This window comes from Polypterus senegalus, chromosome 5, assembly GCF_016835505.1.
Source record: "Polypterus senegalus isolate Bchr_013 chromosome 5, ASM1683550v1, whole genome shotgun sequence".
Taxonomy (NCBI): domain Eukaryota; kingdom Metazoa; phylum Chordata; class Cladistia; order Polypteriformes; family Polypteridae; genus Polypterus; species Polypterus senegalus.
The window spans coordinates 81,056,192-81,077,233 of NC_053158.1; the positions used below are offsets into that span (position 1 = coordinate 81,056,192).

General features: G+C 37.8%; 1 protein-coding gene across 3 annotated transcripts in view; it reads right to left on the reverse strand.

Annotated features, from left to right (window-relative positions):
* Positions 1-21,042, reverse strand: part of otulinb (OTU deubiquitinase with linear linkage specificity b) — a 140,948-nt gene that overhangs the window by 11,990 nt on the left and 107,916 nt on the right. For all 3 annotated transcript variants that reach the window (XM_039754880.1, XM_039754883.1, XM_039754881.1), the window contains 2 exons: positions 17,840-17,965; positions 17,058-17,327 (listed from right to left, as the gene is read on the reverse strand). In XM_039754880.1, the coding sequence (XP_039610814.1) occupies positions 17,058-17,327; positions 17,840-17,965 (396 nt within the window). The remainder of the gene's footprint in view (positions 1-17,057; positions 17,328-17,839; positions 17,966-21,042) is intronic.

Here is a 21,042-nt window from a genome sequence, read left to right on the forward strand (position 1 = left end):
AAACCTTTACTTAAAAAGTCAGACCTAGACCCACACATACTAAATAACTATAGGCCTATTTCAAATTTACCATTTCTCTCTAAAATACTAGAGAAAGTAGTCGCCAGTCAGCTTCAGTCACACCTTACGCATTACAATTTATTTGAGAAATTCCAGTCTGGCTTTCGCACTGGTCATAGTACAGAAACGGCACTAACACGGGTTGTAAATGACATTCTGATATCCTCTGATGAAGGAAATTCCACTGTAATTATGTTGTTGGACTTAAGTGCAGCATTTGACACCATTGACCATTCTATTTTACTGCACAGGCTAGAAAACGATGTTGGGCTTACAGGCCCGTGCTCGCTTGGTTCAGTTCTTATTTATCAAATCGATTCCAGTATGTACAGAAATGTGCTGACAGTACTCCATCATTATACACAGAAGTTCAATATGGTGTCCGCAGGGCTCAGTACTGGGACCTTTACTGTTTTCACTTTACATGCTTCCACTGGGATCTCTCATTAGGAAACATAATGTTAATTTTCACTCGTATGCAGATGACACCCAGTTATACCTTTCATTTAAATCAAATGAAGTTTCTCCGATGTTGTCTTTAATTAGTTGTGTTAGTGAATTAAAGGAATGGATGAATGAGAACTACTTGTCTTTAAATACAGATAAAACAGAGATGTTAATTGTTGGAGGGAATGACGCTGATCACAGCAATATTTTGTCGTCATTTAACTCAGTTGGAATCCCAATTAATTTTACTGAATCAGCCCGCAATCTAGGAGTTATCTTTGACTCTAGCATGTCATTTAAAGCATATTACAAAGTCGTCCAAAACATGTTTTTCCATCTTAAAAATATTAGGAAATTAAGGCGCTTTCTAAATAAACAGGATTGTGAGAAATTAATTCATGCATTTATCTCTAGTAGGATTGACTACTGCAATGCGGTGTTCACTGGCTGTTCAAACTGTTCTCTATACAGCCTCCAGTTAATCCAAAATGCGCTGCAAGAATTATTACAAGAACAAGAAAATATGAACACATAACCCCAGTTCTTAAATCTTTACACTGGCTCCCAGTTAAATTTAGGGCAGATTTCAAAATCCTCCTTTTAACATATAAAGCATTAAATGGCCAAGGTCCGCTTACTTGTCTGAACTTATCATGACTTACAAACCTGAGCACATTAAGATCTCAAGATGCCGGTCTGCTTAGGATTCCAAGGATTAATAAAATAACAGTGGGAGGTCGAGCTTTTAGTTACAGGGCCCCTAAACTGTGGAATGGTCTTCCTGCTTCCATAAGAGATGCCCCCTCGGTCTCAGCCTTTAAATCCCGGCTGAAGACTCACTACTTCAGTTTAGCATATCCTGACTAGAGCTGCTGATTAACTGTACATACTGCATCTCTGTTGTTAGTCATTAGCACTATAACATAAGTAACATGATAATTATATTTGAATACTAACCCTCACCTATTCTGTTTCTTTTCTCGGTACCCAAATGTGGCCATTGGTGCCACGGCCCACCTGCCAAGTTGTTTGCCTGCCTATGGTAAAGTCATCCCTGATGGAGGATCACAGGAATCATGGGAAAGAGAGGTCCTTTCATCGGAGCAATGTTTCAGCCGTGGCATGGCCAAATGGAGATGCAGCTAGATGGATGAGGTCTCCAGGACTCTAAAAATATCGAAACCTAATTATGTCATATCATCTACTGTTAAACCGTAATTCTAAAATTTTTATTATGCTGTCTTAAGGAATTGTTCTGTTGTGTATATTGTATTGTATTGACCTCCTACTTTTGACACCACTGCGCCCAACCTACCTGGAAAGGGGTCTCTCTTTGAACTGCCTTTCCGAGGTTTCTTCCATTTTCCCTACAAGGTTTTATTGGGAGTTTTTCCTTGTCTTCTCAGAGAGTCAAGGCTGGGGGGCTGTCAAAAGGCAGGGCCTGTTAAAGCCCATTGCGGCACTTCCTGTGTGATTTTGGGCTATACAAAAATAAACTGTATTGTATTATTGTACAGGAGTCGCCTCACTGATGAGCACCTGCAGTCCATCCTGAGAATCTCCGCAACACAGAACCTCACACCAAACATAAAGGTTTGAGTCGATTTATTCAGGAATAATATTCCTGTCTGTTTTTACCATTCCTACCAAAGATATTTCTGTCGACTAAATAAAAATTCCTTCTATTTAAAATTTAAATAGAACTTGAACAAATACGATAGTTCATAATATCCACACAGACTTGCACGTAAGAGCGGAAGTTATCCGTTTTAACAACCAGCGTATTGCACTGATACGAAATAGCTGTGTGTGTACATATGTAGATATGTATGTATATGTATATATATATGTTTATATACAGTATGTGTGTGTGTATGTATATGTACAGTATGTGTATATATGTAGATATATATATGTATGTATATATGTGTGTGTGTATATATATGTGTATATGTATATATATATATATATATATATATATTTATGTGTGTGTGTGTAAATATATATATATATATATATATATATGACAGCAACACTCATCACTCACAACAGTGACAAAACAATTACATTGACAATCATGTTACGTTATTTTCAAAATGTTTCCTTTTCTTTTCATTGCTTCTTTAACACACTACTTCTCCGCTGGCTGGTATTTTACTAGTGTATATATATATATATATATATATATATATATATATATATATATACTGTATACACACTAATAAAAGACAAAGCCCTCACTCACTCATCACTAATTCTCCAACTTCCTGTGTAGGTAGAAGGCTGAAATTTGGCAGGCTTATTCCTTACAGCTTACGTACAAAAGTTAAGCAGGTTTCATTTCGAAATTCTAAACGTAACGGTAATAACGGTCGACAACGTCCACCATGTTGAACTTTCTTATTTATGGCCCCATCTTCAAGAAATTTGGTAGGCGGCTTCCCTGCGCTTAACTGAAACCGATGTACATACTTATTTCGATGGTATTACGCCACTGTCGGCCGCCATATTGAACATTCCAACGTCACTAATTTTCCAAATTCCCATGTAGGTAGAAGGCTGAAATTTGGCAGGCTCATTGCTTACAGCTTACTTACAAAAGTTAAGCAGGTTTCATTTAAAAATTTTACGCGTAACGGTCATAATGTTTGACAAAGTTCGCCATGTTGAACTTTCTTATTTATGGCCCCATCTTCACGAAATTTGGTAGGTGGCTTCCCTGCGCTAACCAAAACTGATATACGTACTTATTTCAGTGGTATGATGCCACTGTCGGCCGCCATATTGAACTTTCCAAGCGTCACTAATTCTCCAAATTCCCGTGTAGGTAGAAGGCTGAAATTTGGCAGGCTCATTCTTTACAGCTTACTTACAAAAGTTAAGCAGGTTTCATTTCAAAATTCTACACGTAACGGTCAACAATGTCCGCCAAGTTGAACTTTCTTATTCATGGCCCCATCTTCACGAAATTTGGTAAGCGGCTTCCCTGCGCTAACCGAAACTAATGTACGTACTTATTTCGGTGGTATGACGCCACTGTCAGCCGCCATATTGAACTTTCCAACGTTACTAATTCTCCAACTTCCCGTGTAGGTAGAAGGCTGAAATTTGGTACTTATTTCGGTGGTATGATGCCACTGTCGGCCACCATATTGAACTTTTCAACGGTCTTTGTTACTTATGGGCCCATCTTCAAGAAATTTGGTACGCGGGTTCCCAACGCTAACTGAATCCTACTTACGTACATATATAAGTCCATAGCCTGCAGCTCGGTCACCGTGTGAGGCGGTGTTGGGTCCCCCATCCCAACGCCTCCCACGTTGTTGGCAGCCTGCCTATATAAGGCTGTCCATCGCTCCAGTCTCTACATTCCCTTCCTTGCTTCGCCACGGGATTCACGTCTCCCTGCTGATAACTACAGCCTTTTTATTTAATCCACGGCTTCTCTGCTGTTTTATTGTTCATTTATTACGATTATAGTTATTGTGTAGGTATTTTAGCATTACTTTACATTGTTCAGGTACCCATTTCCTTTATCATTCCAACTGTACCCCCATTAACATGTCTATCGAGGTGATCACCATCGATCAAAGAACTGTCACTTACGAGTGGTTTCCATGCCCGGAGACGGCATCTACCTTTTCCATTCTCTTTGTTACATATTGCATGGCCATATCAGGCTCACTCTTGAGAAACATTGTGTCTTATGTATTGAATGACTGGGACAGGTTCAAAGTGTGGACTGATGACGGTACAGGAGATAATTATTCTACACAGGAGCACTATAAGAATGAAATGCTTAAGCCCTTAACCTATGCATTTGCATGTGAGTTGATGGCTGCCGGTGAATTGTTCGGTTGTCGCTTTCAAGTGTACCGAAATGGCCAAATATTTTACACCTTTTGACAATCGCCAATGCCTCTTAAACATCTTAGATTGACAGGTGACGATTTCAGTAGTGGACACTTTGATGTTTAAACTCTCAAAAGCTGAATGTACAGTTATCGATGAAACAGTTTGTATACTTACAACGCTTGACAGATGCCGAATGTCTCTTCAACACAAGTCCTACAAATACTATCGTAATTGAAACAAACCATGAAACTCAAACCGATTATGACAGCAGATTTAAGATTTGAAACAAGATTACTGTTCACATGGCCAACTGTACGTTGCATGCTCAAGAGTAAGCTCAGCACACAACTTGGTCATATTACAACTGGAGGGTCGAACTCACAATGTGGTGTACAAAGAGATCCTTAACAATAATTATTGGTATATTTTCTCTCAGTTTAAAAAGGTATAATTTTCTTCTTAATAAAAATTTTAAGGCAGTACTTCGCCGCTGCGAAGCGTGGGTATTTTGCTAGTGTATATATATATATATATATATATATATATATATATATATATATATATATATATATATATATATATATATATATATATATATATATATATATATATATATATATGTGTGTGTGTGTGTGTGTGAGTATGAGTATATATATATATATATATATATATATATATATATATATATATAGCTGCATCAGAAAATGTACCACGACGTCTGACACGCCTCCTTTTTACTGTTTTCTCACAGCTTGGATTGCTGCTGTCATAATTGGTTTGAGTCTACATATACAGTACACATACATATCTTCATATCTATATACACACATATATATATATACATACCTATGTACATCATATATACACACACACACACACACATACACACATTATATATATGTATGTATGTATATGTATGTACAGTGGGAGCCACGTCAAACAGCCGCCTGGAGCATGACAGGTCCATGACAGGACCATGACAGGACCATGCACAATCCGTGCACGGCATGTGATCCCCCGCGATGACGCAGTTAACGATGCCCCGCCCCATAAACGCCCCATGCGCTTTCTAAAAAGATGGTTGCAATGCTGTATAATCCCGCCAGATGGCGCATTGACTGCTTCAGTTAACTGCAGTGTCCAGGAAGCCCTATACCGTATCTTTAATATACTGTATAGGCAGTTCTTGCATTGTCAACATAGTTTCATAAATAGATGACGTGGTAAAAAAAACAACAACAAACCGATTAATAAAACAGATTTGTTAAATCACTCAATACACAACCCATGATGATTATGCTATTTATTATTAAATAATGAATTAATAAAACTAGTTAGTAAAATATTTTTATTCTAGACTATAAGTGAAGAAAAAATAAAGCAAGTTACAGTAGGCGATTGATACGATAGCTTGCGTGGTGCAATGCTAAGAACTGCTGATTTCCGATCCGTGCTATATAAAATCATCACATTCAAATATTAACAATTCCCACACACCCTTCCTACATTCACGACATGTGTACTTGTTGCAGTGTACACATCTCTCTGTGCTATGGTTCCTATTACACTGAATGAGCACCTGACATTGTACTTTCTTCCCTATATAAATAACATTCGAGTATAGCTGCGTCTCCAAATAAATCACATTCGAGCTATAGCGTCTCCAAATAAATCAAATTTGAGTTATAGCGCGTCTTTATGTGAAAACAGCATTGTCAGATTTGGGGGGGTGGGGGTGGGTCGTGAACGCGACTGAGAGAATGGAACTGAATTTAAAAAAAAGCTAACCTTTACAATTATCATGCATTTACATATTCGTTTTCAAATAATATTGCATTATTATATAGGAGCTTCCCTGTCTGCCTATCATATAGTGCCTTTCCTTCCTACCTATCTATATATCTATCCCCTTAGCTGTTTTTTATATATCTATTATACAGTGCCTTCCCTGTTTATTTATATATCTAGTGCCTTCTCTGCCTGTCTGTCTGTCTGATTGCATATAGCGCTGAACTTACTGCTCTGTACTATTCTGTCCTCTGCATGTCCTGGAGTACAAAAGAAACAGCACCATACAGCAACATGTGCTTGAACTGGCAAGATCGGGGAAAACACGCGGTCACTGATTACAAACCGCAAGATGAATGAAAGAGACAATATATGTAAAAACATCATCGCACTAATGCAATATTATTTGAAAACGAATAGCGTCAGATCGGGTTTGAATATGCGCCTGATCTGACGCTGTTCGTTTTCAAATAATATTGCATGTACTTAACTATAACTATTTTAGAATAAAACATACATTTGATTTCAGTCAGTCTGTAAGAGCCAGTGTACATTACGGAAGCGTATTAGGGCCACGGTGAAAAAAAAAATACGGACACAGTGAAGAAAAAAATCTAAATGTCGAGTTTAAAGTCGACATGTTGACTTTATTCTCGACATTTCCACTTTATTGTCGCCAATTATGTCGAGATTAAAGTCGACATTTCCACTTTATTCTAATAGTTTATTTTGTCAGTAGAATGTCGCAAACTAAACTAAATCTTAAAATGAATGTTTAATTTACTATATTTTCTCAAACCCCGTCATTAATTAATGTAACACATTAAATGCTTTATATTAAGTGTTCCCGACCCAGTTAAGTTGTGTTTACACGGATTACTGTAGAAACGGAACACACGTGAAATGCGTGTATTCCAAATAATGATCTATTATTTCCACTCTAAAACTCCACTTCACTCCCAGATAATCAATCAAGGCATGAGCTGGGAGAAGTTTGTGCACGTTTTAAGTCGTTGGGGATGGAATAGCCGACTCGTAACCAGTGGTGCGCTGTCAGATCCGGAAATCTCTGCATGACAGTCTCGTGCACCTTTTCTTTTAAATTCTTGGGCAATTTGGCTTTGCCGTTTGTCCCACTCCAGTTCAATGTAACCCATGGGTCTCAATCACAAAATCAGCCAACACTGTAAACAGATGACACAACAAATTATATACTCTAAAACGTTCATTTGAACATTTAAAAATACAGTATATACAAAAACATAAATATAAAAACAATCAACTATTATTGTTAAAGTGAGTCTGCTGTTCAGGATCAAGTTTACGGGGCTTCGTTTAACGTTGAAGCACTAACGCCAAAGTGCCACCGGTGTGTGTGTGTGTGTGTGCGCGCTCCGGCATTCATCAGGTTTGTCTGAGCTGGCTTTAACACAAACACATTTGCGCCAGCAGGACGAAAAAAAACATTTTAGCACCATCTAACAGTCAGTAATAAGGAGAAGTCAGTACATTCTCCGTTGAGATTTCTCACATTCCACTCCTCCTAAGTTTGTCTTTTAATGAAGTTCTAAGAAAACTAAGAAAAATATTTTGGGTCACTTAAGCACGAAATAGCACGGACACAAATGATCAAGATTTTAATTGTTGTTGTCATTTTCTCAAACATGATTTTCCAACTTGGCGTTTATAAAGATTTAGACAGACTGAATTTAAGAATGCACCCCTAGTAACCTAAAAAAACACACACACACCGAAGAGCAAAGCGGAGCTGCGCATTCACACCTCAGACCGTCTTTTGTCTTGTAAATGAGGTATCCTAATTCACCTTCCAATCCCCACCAGCACACACACTCTTTATCTGTACTGTACGCTGTTGCTGTTTGTTAGGGCACTTGGTTATACAGAGTACTTTAATGTATAAAACACTTACTTCCTGGTTTGTTTTATTTTAAATATAGCTTATTACCTTATTCAGCAAAATAAACAATGTTATCTTTGTGTTAATTATTAACGTATTGATGTCTTTTAATTAAGGACAAAAATAGACCATGTGCTTGTGTTTAGGACTGCTGAACAGCTGTGTTCATAGGTTTAATCAACGATAACAGTTAAAGCATTTGTGGATGAGAGGTGTGTGTGTGTGTGCGCTCCTGCATTTCTCCGTTGGCTTTAACACAAACACATTTGTGCAGACAGGTCTAAAGAACCCCTCCATCCGCCAAAAAAACACACACAGAGCAATTAGCACCATGTCATAGTCCGGATTCTCCACTGAGGTTTCTCACCTTCCACTCCTTCTAAGTTTGTGTTTGCTCTTTTGATGGAGTTCTTAAAACCAAAAAAATTATTTATACTGAGAAAAATTATTATGGGTCACATAATCACAAACACAAACTAGCACAGATACATATGATCAAGTGTTTAACTATTGTTTTCATTTGTTTCTATGACCAGTAATAATATTAATAATAATTATTATTGTTAGCCCAACTCTTTGACTATTTAAAACAAAGGCGTCTCCCATTTTTGCCCATTTACTGTAAGTAGTTGGTTCAAGTAAATGTTTTTTTTAAATACCCAAACAATCCCCCAACAATTAAAACACGCACACACGACTTTAGAAATAAAATGTATTCTTCCAAAACTAGTCAATCGCTTCTTAAAACCGTTCTCACCTCTCCGCCAGTGTCTTTTGTTAATCTAAATGTGCTGATAAAAGAAAAGCTGCAAGTAGCTGGCTATTCCATCCCCCGAACGACTTAAAACGTGCACAAACTTCTCCCAGCTCATGCCTTGATTGATTATCTGGGAGTGAAGTGGAGTTTTAGAGTGGAAATAATAGATCATTATTTGGAATACACGCTTTTCACGTGTGTTCCGTTTCTACAGTAATCCGTGTAAACACATTTTTAAAACAGAAACGTTTTTCATATTGTAGTAGTAAATGACAAAATGTAAGCATAAACTATATAATGTATGAAGCCTGAAGTCCAAATATCAAACACTTTCACAAAAGGAACAAATATAACAGAACAAGTATGCTTTTATTCAAAAATATAACTGCAGAAAAAAACCGCCTTAACATGCGACATTGACACTTGTTTATCGTGACTGCCTCCGTAGCGCAATTGAATCAGCTCCCGACTGGGAGACAGATCGTGAGTTCGATCCTGCACCACTTTGTTTTGAGAAGTAAACTGCTCTTAGTCTTACTATTTTAGAATAAAAACATGCATTTGATTTGTGTGTAACAGTGTAATTTATGATACTTGTAAAGGTTAGTTTTTTTTTTTATTCACTTTTCATTCTCTCAGTCGTGTTCAGGATCCTTCCCTACCCCCCCATCTGAGAATGCTGTTTTCACATAAAGATGCGCTGTAGCTCTGCAGTGTACTTGTGACTGCATTCTCGTACCAATGCTTGCGAACTGAAGTGCCTGCATGCAGTTTTCGTGGCATTACACGTCTATTATTTTGAGCATGCCCATGTCGCTCAAACACAGGAACATAAGTTGGTGTACAAGAATAAAAAACAAGTGCACTTTTATTCTAGACTATAAGTGAAGAAAAAATAAAGCAAGTTACAGTAGGCGGTTGATACGACAGCTTGCGTGGTGCAATGCTAAGAATTGCTGATTTCCGATCCGTGCTGTATAAAATCATCACATTCAAATATTAACAATTCCACACACCCTTCCTACATTCACGACATGTGTACTTGTTGCAGTGTACACATCTCTCTGTGCTATGGTTCCTATTACACTGAATGAGCACCTGACATTGTACTTTCTTCCCTGTTTAAATAACATTCGAGTATAGCGTCTCCAAATAAATCACATTCGAGTATAGCGTCTCCAAATAAATCACATTTGAGTTATAGCGTCTCCAAATAAATCACATTTGAGCTATAGCGTCTTTATGTGAAAACAGCATTGTCAGATTGGGGGGGATCGTGAAAGCGACTGAGAGAATGGAACTGAATTTTAAAAAAGCTAACCTTTACAATTATCATGCATTTACACTGGCTCTTACAGACTGACTGAAATCAAATGTATGTTTTTATCCTAAAATAGTTAAGTACATGCAATATTAGCGTCAGATCGGGTTTGAATACACGCTGTTACAGAAGGAGTCAGCTTATTCAGTGCAGCACTTTCAACGCACAGTACATGCAATATTATTTGAAAGCGAACAGCGTCAGATCGGGCATATTCAAACCCGATCTGGCGCTATTCGCTTTCAAATAATATTGTATTAGTGCGATGATGTTTTACATATATTGTCTCTTTCATTCATCTTGCGGTTTGTAATCAGTGACCGCGTGTTTTTTCCCGATCTTGCCAGTTCGCACATGTTGCTGTATGGTGCTGTTTCTTTTGTACTCCAGGACATGCAGAGGACAGAATAGTACAGAGCAGTAAGTTTAGCGCTATATGCAATCAGACAGACAGACAGGCAGAGAAGGCACTAGATATATAAATAAACAGGGAAGGACTGTATAATAGATATATAAAAACAGCTAAGGGATAGATATATAGATAGGTAGGTAGGAAGGAAAGGCACTATATGATAGGCAGACAGGGAAGCTCCTATATAATAATATAATGTTATAATTATAATAATAAAATATAATGTTAAAATCACGTGATTGGAACTCAGCGCAGCTAAATTGCTGGCGTGTGTTAACGTGTTCTTGAGAACAAAGCGCCATCTAGTGGTGGAACCAGGTAAATGAATAAATAGGGCATGAATGGGCGTGTTTACTGTGAAATCTTGACACGCCTTCTGTCAGTAGAGGGAGGGGGGGATCACGGCGTGCATAGGGCAGCCGTACGCCATTCGCACGCCATTCACACGGTCGCGGCTATTTGACGTGGCTCCATCTGTATGTATGTATGTATGTATGTGTGTGTGTGTGTATATATATATATATATATATATATATATATATATACACACATACATACAAAGATACACACAGGTATTATATATGTGTATATATATGTATGTGTCTATATGTGTGTGTAGGGAGAAAGTGTTCGTTAAGTTAAAAATGTTGATCGCGGTTATTTCTGTTAATTAATTCATGCTTTCATTCACTATAGCTAATACTCTTATCAAGTGGTCGCTATTTTTGCCTGTTGTATACAATGTATCTAGCGTCTTTATCTCCACTCTCACTGCCTGCTTGCCTGAGTGCAGCGTGTGTCGATTAATAAATGATTTGATGTATTTTTTTTTTAACCTGAAACGGACATAAAATTTATAAACTGGTATGTACTATCAGTTAATGAGATCATTATATTTTCATGTGGGATGCTCCTTTTAAAATATTTAACAACTGAGACTGCAATTAGCATGAACAAGTGTCCTTACAACTGTTATTTTTAAGATCCATAACACACAGACAGACAGATAGACAGACAGAGCACTGCATAATAGAGAGACAGACAGGCAGATAAGTCACTAGATACTGTATATGAATAAACAGGGAAGGCACATGTACTGAAAGAGAAAAAAAAGATCAACATGTGCATTGTTCCAACTGCACTGAATAAGCTCACGCGCTCTAACCCCTCCCCTCCCCCGATCTGACTAAGTATCAGCGAAAGTACAGACACAAACCAAGTGTATGTGTGTACTGTATAATATATTAACACAAAGAGCAGCTTACTACTGAAAACGGCAAATATAGGAGTGAGGATTGAACCGGTGACTCTTAATTACACTTGGTTTGCAAAGTGTGATTAAATGCGTTATTTTTTTTTAACGCGTGATGGAGTACATGCATCACAGTTTCTCAGTTGTGCTTGTGCTAAGAAAAGGAAACATTTTAAAAATAACTTAACATGATTGTCAATGTAATAGTTTTGTGACCGTTATGAGTCTCCCGTGAATGGTATGCAGTCAAGGGAGAAAAAGAGTCAGTGCACTCTGCCACATCCAGGTATGTCTCGGAATACACACACACACACATACATACACCGCATTCCAAATTATTATGCAAATTATATTTTTCTCTGATTTTCCTAAATAGTCAATGCAAGTGGCAGTCAGCATAATTTTTGAGTCATCAACCATTAGAGTATAATTCAAAAGTTACTAAACAAACCTCCTAATGATAACAGTATGTTTTTCAAAAATAAAAAACTTAAAATGCACTGTTCCAAATTATTACGCACAAAAGAGTTTCAAAACATTTTATAGGTTGTAAAGAACTGAAAATGGTCATTTGTTAAATGTGCAGCATTAGGAGGTCATATTTACTGAAATCAGAAGCTATTTCAAATCAAAAAAATCTTAATAGGTCAAGTTAAATATTAACATAGGACCCCTTATTTGATAGCAGCTCCACAATTCTTGCATCCATTGAACTTGAGTTTTTAGAGACTTTATAATTGAATTTCTTTACAGGATGTCAGAATAGCCTCCCAGAACTGCTGTTTGGATGTAAACTGCCTCCCACCCTCATAGATCTTTTGCTTGAGGATGCTCCAAAGGTTCTCAATAGGATTGAGGTCAGGGGAGGATGGGAGCCACACCATGAGTTTCTCTCCTTTTATGCCGATAGCAGCCAATAATGCAAAGGTATTCCTTGTAGCATGAGATGGTGCATTGTCATGCATGAAGATGATTTTGTTACGGAAAGAACGGTTCTTCTTTTTGTACCATGGAAGAAAGTGGTCAGTCAGACACTCCACATACTTTTCAGAGGTCATTTTCACACCTTCAGGGACCCTAAAGGGCCGACCAGCTCTCTCCCCATGGTTCCGGCCCAAAACATGACTCCACCACCTTCTTGCTGACGTCGCAGCCTTGTTGGGACATGGTGGCCATCCACCATTCCATCCATCTTGACCATCCAGGGTTGCACGGCACCCATCTGTAAACAAGACTGTTTGAAAATTAGTTCATGTAGTTCTGGGCCCGCTGCAGCCGTTTCTGCTTGTAAGCATTAGTTAGGGGTGGCCGAATAAAAGGTTTATGCATAACTGCAATCCTCTGGACGAACCTGCTTCTTGATGTTCGCAGGACTCCAGACGCACCAGCAGCTTCAAATACCTGTTAGCTGCTTTGTAATCACATTTTAGCAGATGCTCTCTTAAACCAATGTATCTGTCTGGCAGAAACCTTCCTCATTTTGCGTTTATCTGTACGAACCCGTGTGTGCTCTGAGTCAGCCACAAATCTTTTTCTTTCCCATATTGCTTGAAAATGGTGGTCTGCTTAATAATGTGGGTTATCCTTCTTTAGTAGTTTTTTCCTTTAATTGGGCTCATCTGGCAAACTAATTATCACAGGTGTCCAAGACTGATTTCAGTGATCAAAAGAGTCCTAAGACACAATACCATCCATGAGTTTAATTGAAAAACAAAATATTTAATCTTTATGACACTTAAATACAGTACAATTTGCATAATAATTTGGAATGTGGTGTATATACATATATACATACATACATACATATTGTAAAATGAAGGCGCTATATCGCGCCTGACCCGGCACAGATTGACCCAGAGGCATGTGTAAAATCACAAAGACTCTTTGAACCCCGCAGGCAATACACAGTCCCACAAACACTTAACTCCACACAACGCAATCCTCTGGCACCACCACTCCACCCAGGCAACCTTGTCCTCTTCCTCCCAATTCTACCTCCTGAGTAATGGCAGCAGGCTCTTTTTGTAGCCCTCCAGGAAGTGCTCCAGGTGGTAATTGGCCTAATTAGGCTGTACTTCTAGGTGTGGCTGCATCCCAGCCCACAGAGGCTCATTAAGCCATGCAGCTCCTCTGGGTGGTGACCATGGAGCCCAACAGGTCCGAGTCCTGAAGTCCCACACCTGTGGCCGTGATGTAACCCAGGAGGGCTACCACCAAACGTTCTGGGGGAGGTAGAGTGCATCACATGGCTGCGCCCCCAAATCCAATGTTGAAGTGACGTCCCAACTGGGCATGGGACCCGGATATACATATACACACACACACACACACACACACACACACACATATATATATATATATACTGCTCAACAAAAATTAAAGGAACACTTTTTAATCATGTATAGCATCAAGTCAATTAAACTTCTGGGATATTGATCTGGTCACTTAAGTGGCAGAGGGGGTTGTTAATCAGTTTCAGCGGCTTTGGTGTAAATGAAATTAACAACAAGTGCACTAGAGGGGCAACAATGAGATGACCCCCAATACAGGAATGGTTTAACAGGTTAAGGCCACTGACGTTTTTCCCTCCTCATCTTTTCTGACTGTTTTTTCACTAGTTTTGCATTTGGCTACAGTCAGTGTCACTACTGGTAACATGAGGCGACACCTGGCCCCTACAGGGGTTGCACAGGTAGTCCAACTTCTCCAGGATGGCACATCAATATGTGCCATTGCACAAAGGTTTGATGTGTCTCCCAGCACAGTCTCAAGGGCATGGAGGAAATTCCAGGAGACAGACAGTTCTGCAAACTTAGCCTTTGTTTTCAAGAGACTGTCAGATTTTCTATAGCAGTACAATGCCCCTCTTGTAGCTGAGTGGTGAAAGTTACTCCCTAACATTAAGAGGCAGGTCTGCCAATACAGGACATTTCTGGCCTCAATATGACCTTATTGTTGATCAAAGTATTCAAAGCATCCCTTAACTGCAACAAGTTTTACAAGAACAAAAACTCATCACACCTCAAAATTATAAATTTAATTGCCTTGGAAGAAGAAACAGACTTTTTTCTCCAACTTGCTAATACAAATACTCTACTACAACTCACAAAACAATGTATCCCAATTCACTGTGACAAAAGAAAACTATAAAATGATGCATATACAGTGGAACCTCAGTTCACGAAAGTCTCGGTTCACATACAACTCGGTTCACGACCAAAAAGTTCGCCAAACTTTTGCCTCGGTTCACAACCACACACTCGGTATACGAACAAGCCAGTTTCCCTTTCGGTTTGAGCGAGCCGATGATTTCTGCACGTGTTGCATTGTTCTCGGTCAGACTGCCTGCCTGCAGCTGAGAGAGAGAGAGAGAGCGAGCGAGCCACGTGCCTGCTGGGGAGGGGGAGATTGCTGCATGTGTTTGCCTGTCTATCTGCCTGCCTGTGCCAGGGGGTGGAGTTGGGGGGATGGTTCGCGTGCACGTACTGCCTGCCTTCTGCATAGGGGGAGTGGGGGTACAGCTGAGACTCTCTCTCTGAGAAGTAGGCAGTTCGTGCACACGAACCATCCCCCCAACTCCACCCCCCGGCACAGGCAGGCAGGCAGGCTGAGAGAGAAAGAGAGAGAGAGAGAAAGCCAGCGAGCTGCGCGCCTTCCTGGCTGGTTCATTTAAGCAGAGCCGCTCCTGTTCATTGTTCTAAATCAGATGTGCATGCTTTACCTGCACTCTCTTTGTGCTCTACAGTATTTCATGTGCTTTTGCAGTTAACTATGACTTCTAAGCAAGTGAAGAGTGGTGAGAAGAAAGTTTTGAAGAAAACTGAAATCGAAGTAAAGAAAGAAATTACAAGAGGTGGAAAAACCGTTTACCAGTTTACTCATTTACCAATTTGAGGACCCTCGTGCTTTCAAGCAGCACAATGTAAACAAAGCCAGACTGCCAGTAATGTGGAGGGCAAACACGAAGGGTTGGGTCACAAGGACTTTCTTTTTGGAATGGCTGCATGAGGCTTTCGCTCCCACCAGCTAAACAGGTAAAAACACCAGAAACCCAAGAAATCACAAGAGAGAAAACACCTGAAGGAAAACACTTCATGACAGAATTCGACTCATGCAAGGTTAGTTTTCTTGGTGGTTTTTGTATTACGGATTTTTCAAAAGTTAATTTTTCAGTTAAAGCGTGAATTGTTGCAATGATACTTTTCTCTTTTTGCAACTGTTCGCTTTTTTCCCTGTGCTTAAAACTCATGAAAGTGTTTACAGATGGAGTTGTTCATACCGTAATTAGTTGTAATGTTACTTTTCTCTTTTTTCAAAAGTTCCTTTTTTTTGGCTGTGCTTAAAACTCATTTTAAAAGAAGTGTTTACAGCGATCGGGCTGTAAGGCTAAAATAGCGTGATCTTGTTACTTTTTTGGTTGCTTGTGGTTGGTTTTTAAATAAATTTCGGATTTGTTCTAATGTTCCTTTTTTCCGCTGTGCTTAAAACTTATTTTAAAAAAAGTGTTTACAGCGATCAGGCTGTAAGGCTATTAGCATGAACTCCTGCAATGTTTTTTGGTTGCTTGTGGTTGGTTTTTAAATTAAAGTTCGGATTTGTTCAAATGTTCCCCTCTGTTCAGAGAGAGAGAGAGTGCGAGCAAGCGAGCTCAGAGAGAGAGCGAGGGTGTGCTGCTGACTGGTGTGTGCGCTACAGAGAGAGAAAGCGAGCGCGTGCTGCTGACGGGGGTGTGTGTGTGTGCTACAGAGAAAGAGAGAGCGCAAGCAAGCGTGTGCCACTGACAAAAGGGGCTGACAGTGGGGGTGTGCTACAGAGAGAGAGAGAGCGCGAGCGAGCCTGCTTGTGTAGCTGAGCAGGGAGCCTGGGTGTTTTGTGTCAGTGTTATTCAATGTTTTTACATTAGTTTACTATTACACTGTGCATTCTATGGTGTAATTAACTATACAGTATTTGTGCTTAATCTTTACATATATTTACATATTTACATATAGTTCGTACTGTCTGGAACGGATTAATTGTATTTACATACAATCCTATGGGGGAAATTGCTTCAGTTCACGACCAACTCGGTTTACGACCAGAGTTTTGGAACGAATTATGGTTCGTGAACCGAGGTTCCACTGTATTGAAAAAGTGGCAAATACTTTTTCACTACAGTAAATAATAAATAAATAAACAAACAAACAAGCAATCAATAAACTTTCAGAAAAGTCTCAACTAATATTAAGATAAAAAATAACTTCTCACCTGTTCAAGCCCACCAGACAAACCCACATGATTAAGGTGGTTTATGAGAAAAGAGCAGGGAGTGCTGGAGGTATCTCTTGCAAATAAAAGCCAACAGAAAAGGGGTACTTCTTTGTCCTGTTGCATATTATTATATAGCTCAATTGCAGTGCCAAGCATCAGAAATTTTATAGCTTCCAGCAAACTGTTCTCTTCATCTCCATGTCTGAAAATCTCATCACATGCCATTTCTTTGTCTTCTACTGTAGGTAACAGCACAACTTCTTCCCACTGTAGGTAAGTAAGAATAGTGTTACCATTAGATGAATAAACTAATTTAGCAAGTAAGCATGTAGACAGAGATTTTTCATAATCTCATTTAGTTATCTTTATTAGGCTACAGCTTACAGACCATAAACACATCATCATTACTCCTATGATGACATTTTAGGTTCTACATACAGTAGTTCCATACATTAGCACATATATTAAGAAATGTATCTGACTCTTAAAATGCAACACTGAGGACAGTGTATAAATCCATTGATTATCCATTTATAATTAGAAATAAAGTGCTAAATATAAAGGTAAGCTGACATTTGGACTAAGTAAGAGCTGGAACAGATTGAATGAAAGAGATAATAGAAGTGTAAGTGAGGTAAACCATCTCTTTTTTTTGCAAAATCAAACTGAAATTAGTTTGATTGCCTTGGCATAGCTCATTACTAAATGCAGTTGCTTTCATTTCATAATGTAATGTTTAAGAAAATCATCTAAGAAATCAGAAGTGCAAAAGTTCTCACCTTTTTCTTTAAAAGCTCCAAACATTCCAAGATGATATCTTTGAAATTTCTATTTTGGCTTTGATGAGCATGTGAAAGCCTCCACTGCTCAATCCACTTGTTGTCTGCACATAATTTTAGAGGAAGCTAAAGAGAAAGAAACAGAGTCTTTAATCAGTTGTATTATTTTTTGTTCATTGTGGTATCTACAATGAAAAAAAATACACAACCAGAATTATGTTAATCATGTGGCCACCATGTGGACAAAATTAGTTATAAGAAAATTTGAATTCTTCTTAACTCGAGCGTCAGAAATATATTTATGGCAGCAAAAGATCCAATATTGCAGTTAAATACATAAGCAAATATTTACAAAAAATAACGTTTTTATTGTAATTTGAAAATAAACTGTATGTTATATGCTAAATAACAGAAAGAATACATTTAAATAAGCAATACGGTCAAGGTTAGTATTTAGCAAAGTTCTAATATTAAGTTTCAATATAAAGTATATAAAATATAACTTCTAATATAAAGTATTAAAAAATAAAGAAGGAACTTCCACTGCCAATGTATTTTTGGAAGGAGTTTAAAAGCAATAATTTCATGAACCATTTTCATAAAATCACAATGACAGACAAGGTTGAGGACCAGAAACACAGTGCAGCAAATGAAAAATACATCCAGCTTACTTTTCTTTCAAAAATTACAAATATTGCGCACTGCTATCAGCTCAGAATTGGTACAAACCACTGGCACCCTTGTTCACTAATTCACAGTGCAGAACACTTTTATCAGAACTGGTGTTCAAGGAAGGCTGTCAACCAAAAAGGCATTGCTCGAAAGTAGAAATAAAGCTAATTGATTAATCTATACACTAAAACTCAAGGATATGGGTGCAGAAAAATGGCAGAAACTGATAAGGACTGATGAGTCAAAATTTGAAATTTTTGGTTCTAACAAAAAGCAGTTTGTCTGCCAAAGGGCTAGAGAACGGTGCATAAATGAATGTCTGCAGACAACTAAGAAACACAGTGGAGGTTCCCTGCATTTCCACAAATGGAGATTTAATTACAATTCATGGCTCCCTCACTGCTGATAAGTATAGGAATATTTATTTCCACCATGCAATACCATCAGGGAGGTGGTTGGTCAGACCCAGCATCATTCTGCAGCATGACAATGACCATAACACACAGTCAATATCATAAAAACTATTTGCAGCTAAATGAGAAAGAAGGAATCCTGTAAAAAATGGCATGGTCCCCACAAAGGTCTGCTAAAGTTTATAGTGGAGCTGTGGCAATTTCTCCAAGAGGCTTGAACAACCTACCACACAAGAACCTTTATAACCTGCATGCGAGTGCTGCTGATTTTAAGGCGAAGTGTGCTTGCACCAAATATTTATGTAGCTTTTCCTTCAGTTTACTGCACCTTCTAGGACATTTACTAACTAATCACGGCTATACATCTCATTTTATTTTGAAAGCATTGCTACTTTCTACCATCTTTTTCATAAGACGTTTGTACAGTACTGTAGATAAAGCATATATCAATAAAGAATAAACATTTAAGTTCCAAACCTAAATCCAATGGCCTTAATTGTATTATCAATAAATAACCTTAAACAATCAAATAACTACAAAAATTTTGTAAGTTCTAATTTCTAAAACAAGACTAAAAACATGCTGCTTAGAGAACATTTCTGCAACACTGGTGACCAACTAACTTGTAATCATTAATGAACTCTTCCTTAATATATTTAAACATTCTTCACAGCACACTAGTTATCACTGCTGACTCACAGTCAAAAGTCATTGTTGCAAATTCTGGCCCATGCATTTTCTACCAGTGTCTATATGGATTTTGTCCTCCCAAATTCTAAAGACAGGCACTTCAGAATAGCTATATATAGCCCCTGTGTTAGTAAATGTAGGCATGTGCATGTAAATGTGCATGTGTGCGCCATATGATGGGACTGGTGACACATCCAGTGTTCAGTCAGGATTTACGCATGACATAGCTGGGAACATCACCCAGCTATCCTTAAAGTATTATTATACAAAGTACTTTTGTTCAATAAATATACTAAATATGTTCTAATTAATAAGAAGTTCCCTTTTACTTCTAATATGCATCATCAAATTTACAGACCCCGTCTAACAACCACATTTAATTACTTCTGAACACCCAGAAACCTTGGTCATTTCTCATTGTGCACAGAACCTGAGCACTCATTTGAATAAAATCAAAAATTTCTAAAGTGTTTTCACATTCAGAACTTAATTTGACATACATGAAATTTAGTTGATGGTGGTATTGTTCAACTTGATTTAACATATTTTGTTTTAAAAGTCTAGTTTAAATACTTTCTTTGTGTGAATGTACAATATAGTACTTGCAAAGCAAAATACCCAACCACCACCACACTAACATGAAATTACTCATTTATTAACATTGCTATCAGAAATATTATGTTATTCTTATCCATGTATAGTAACTACAGTAGGTAGGACTAACAGCTACTGTACATACATACATACATACTATGTTTTATTTATCTAATGCAATTTTGCATACACATTTTTTGTATCACCCTCTATCAACTCTGGAATTTAAATTGATTTTAACATGCTGTCAATAAAACTGAATGATTTTTAAAATACATTTTACTGGTTTCTGTACATGTACAAGTTTGACATTTTACATTTCAATTTTAAATTACATGAGTTTTGAATTTATAGTATTTTTAATTTACACAGGATAAATTGCACTTTATGTTACACACTTTAACTTCCCATTACATTGTTTTTCTTCAGTTCTAGCAATAATGATAAAGTAATATAAACTCTTATATATTTGAAAGCAAATGTATTGATCTGCTTATGCTTACTGTATACATTGTATGGAAATGGCCACATATTATTTAATAAAATTATATTTATTTTTTACCTTTATTAATGTAATTATTTAGTATTATTCTTTGCCGACATCAACTATCTAAAACTCATCAGGTGTAAACACATAATGAGAAGTGCAGCATTAACGAGATTAATGCACCTATTCGCTAAATGTATACATTCAAGTCTGTTAAATACAGGAGTTGTAAAGCAAATTAATTTAAAAAGGAATCACAATATCTCTGCATACATTATTGCTGAAAGACAACTTCATAAAAGGTGCTATACAGTGACAGTTTTAACTTTGTTTTCAAATTATTTAGT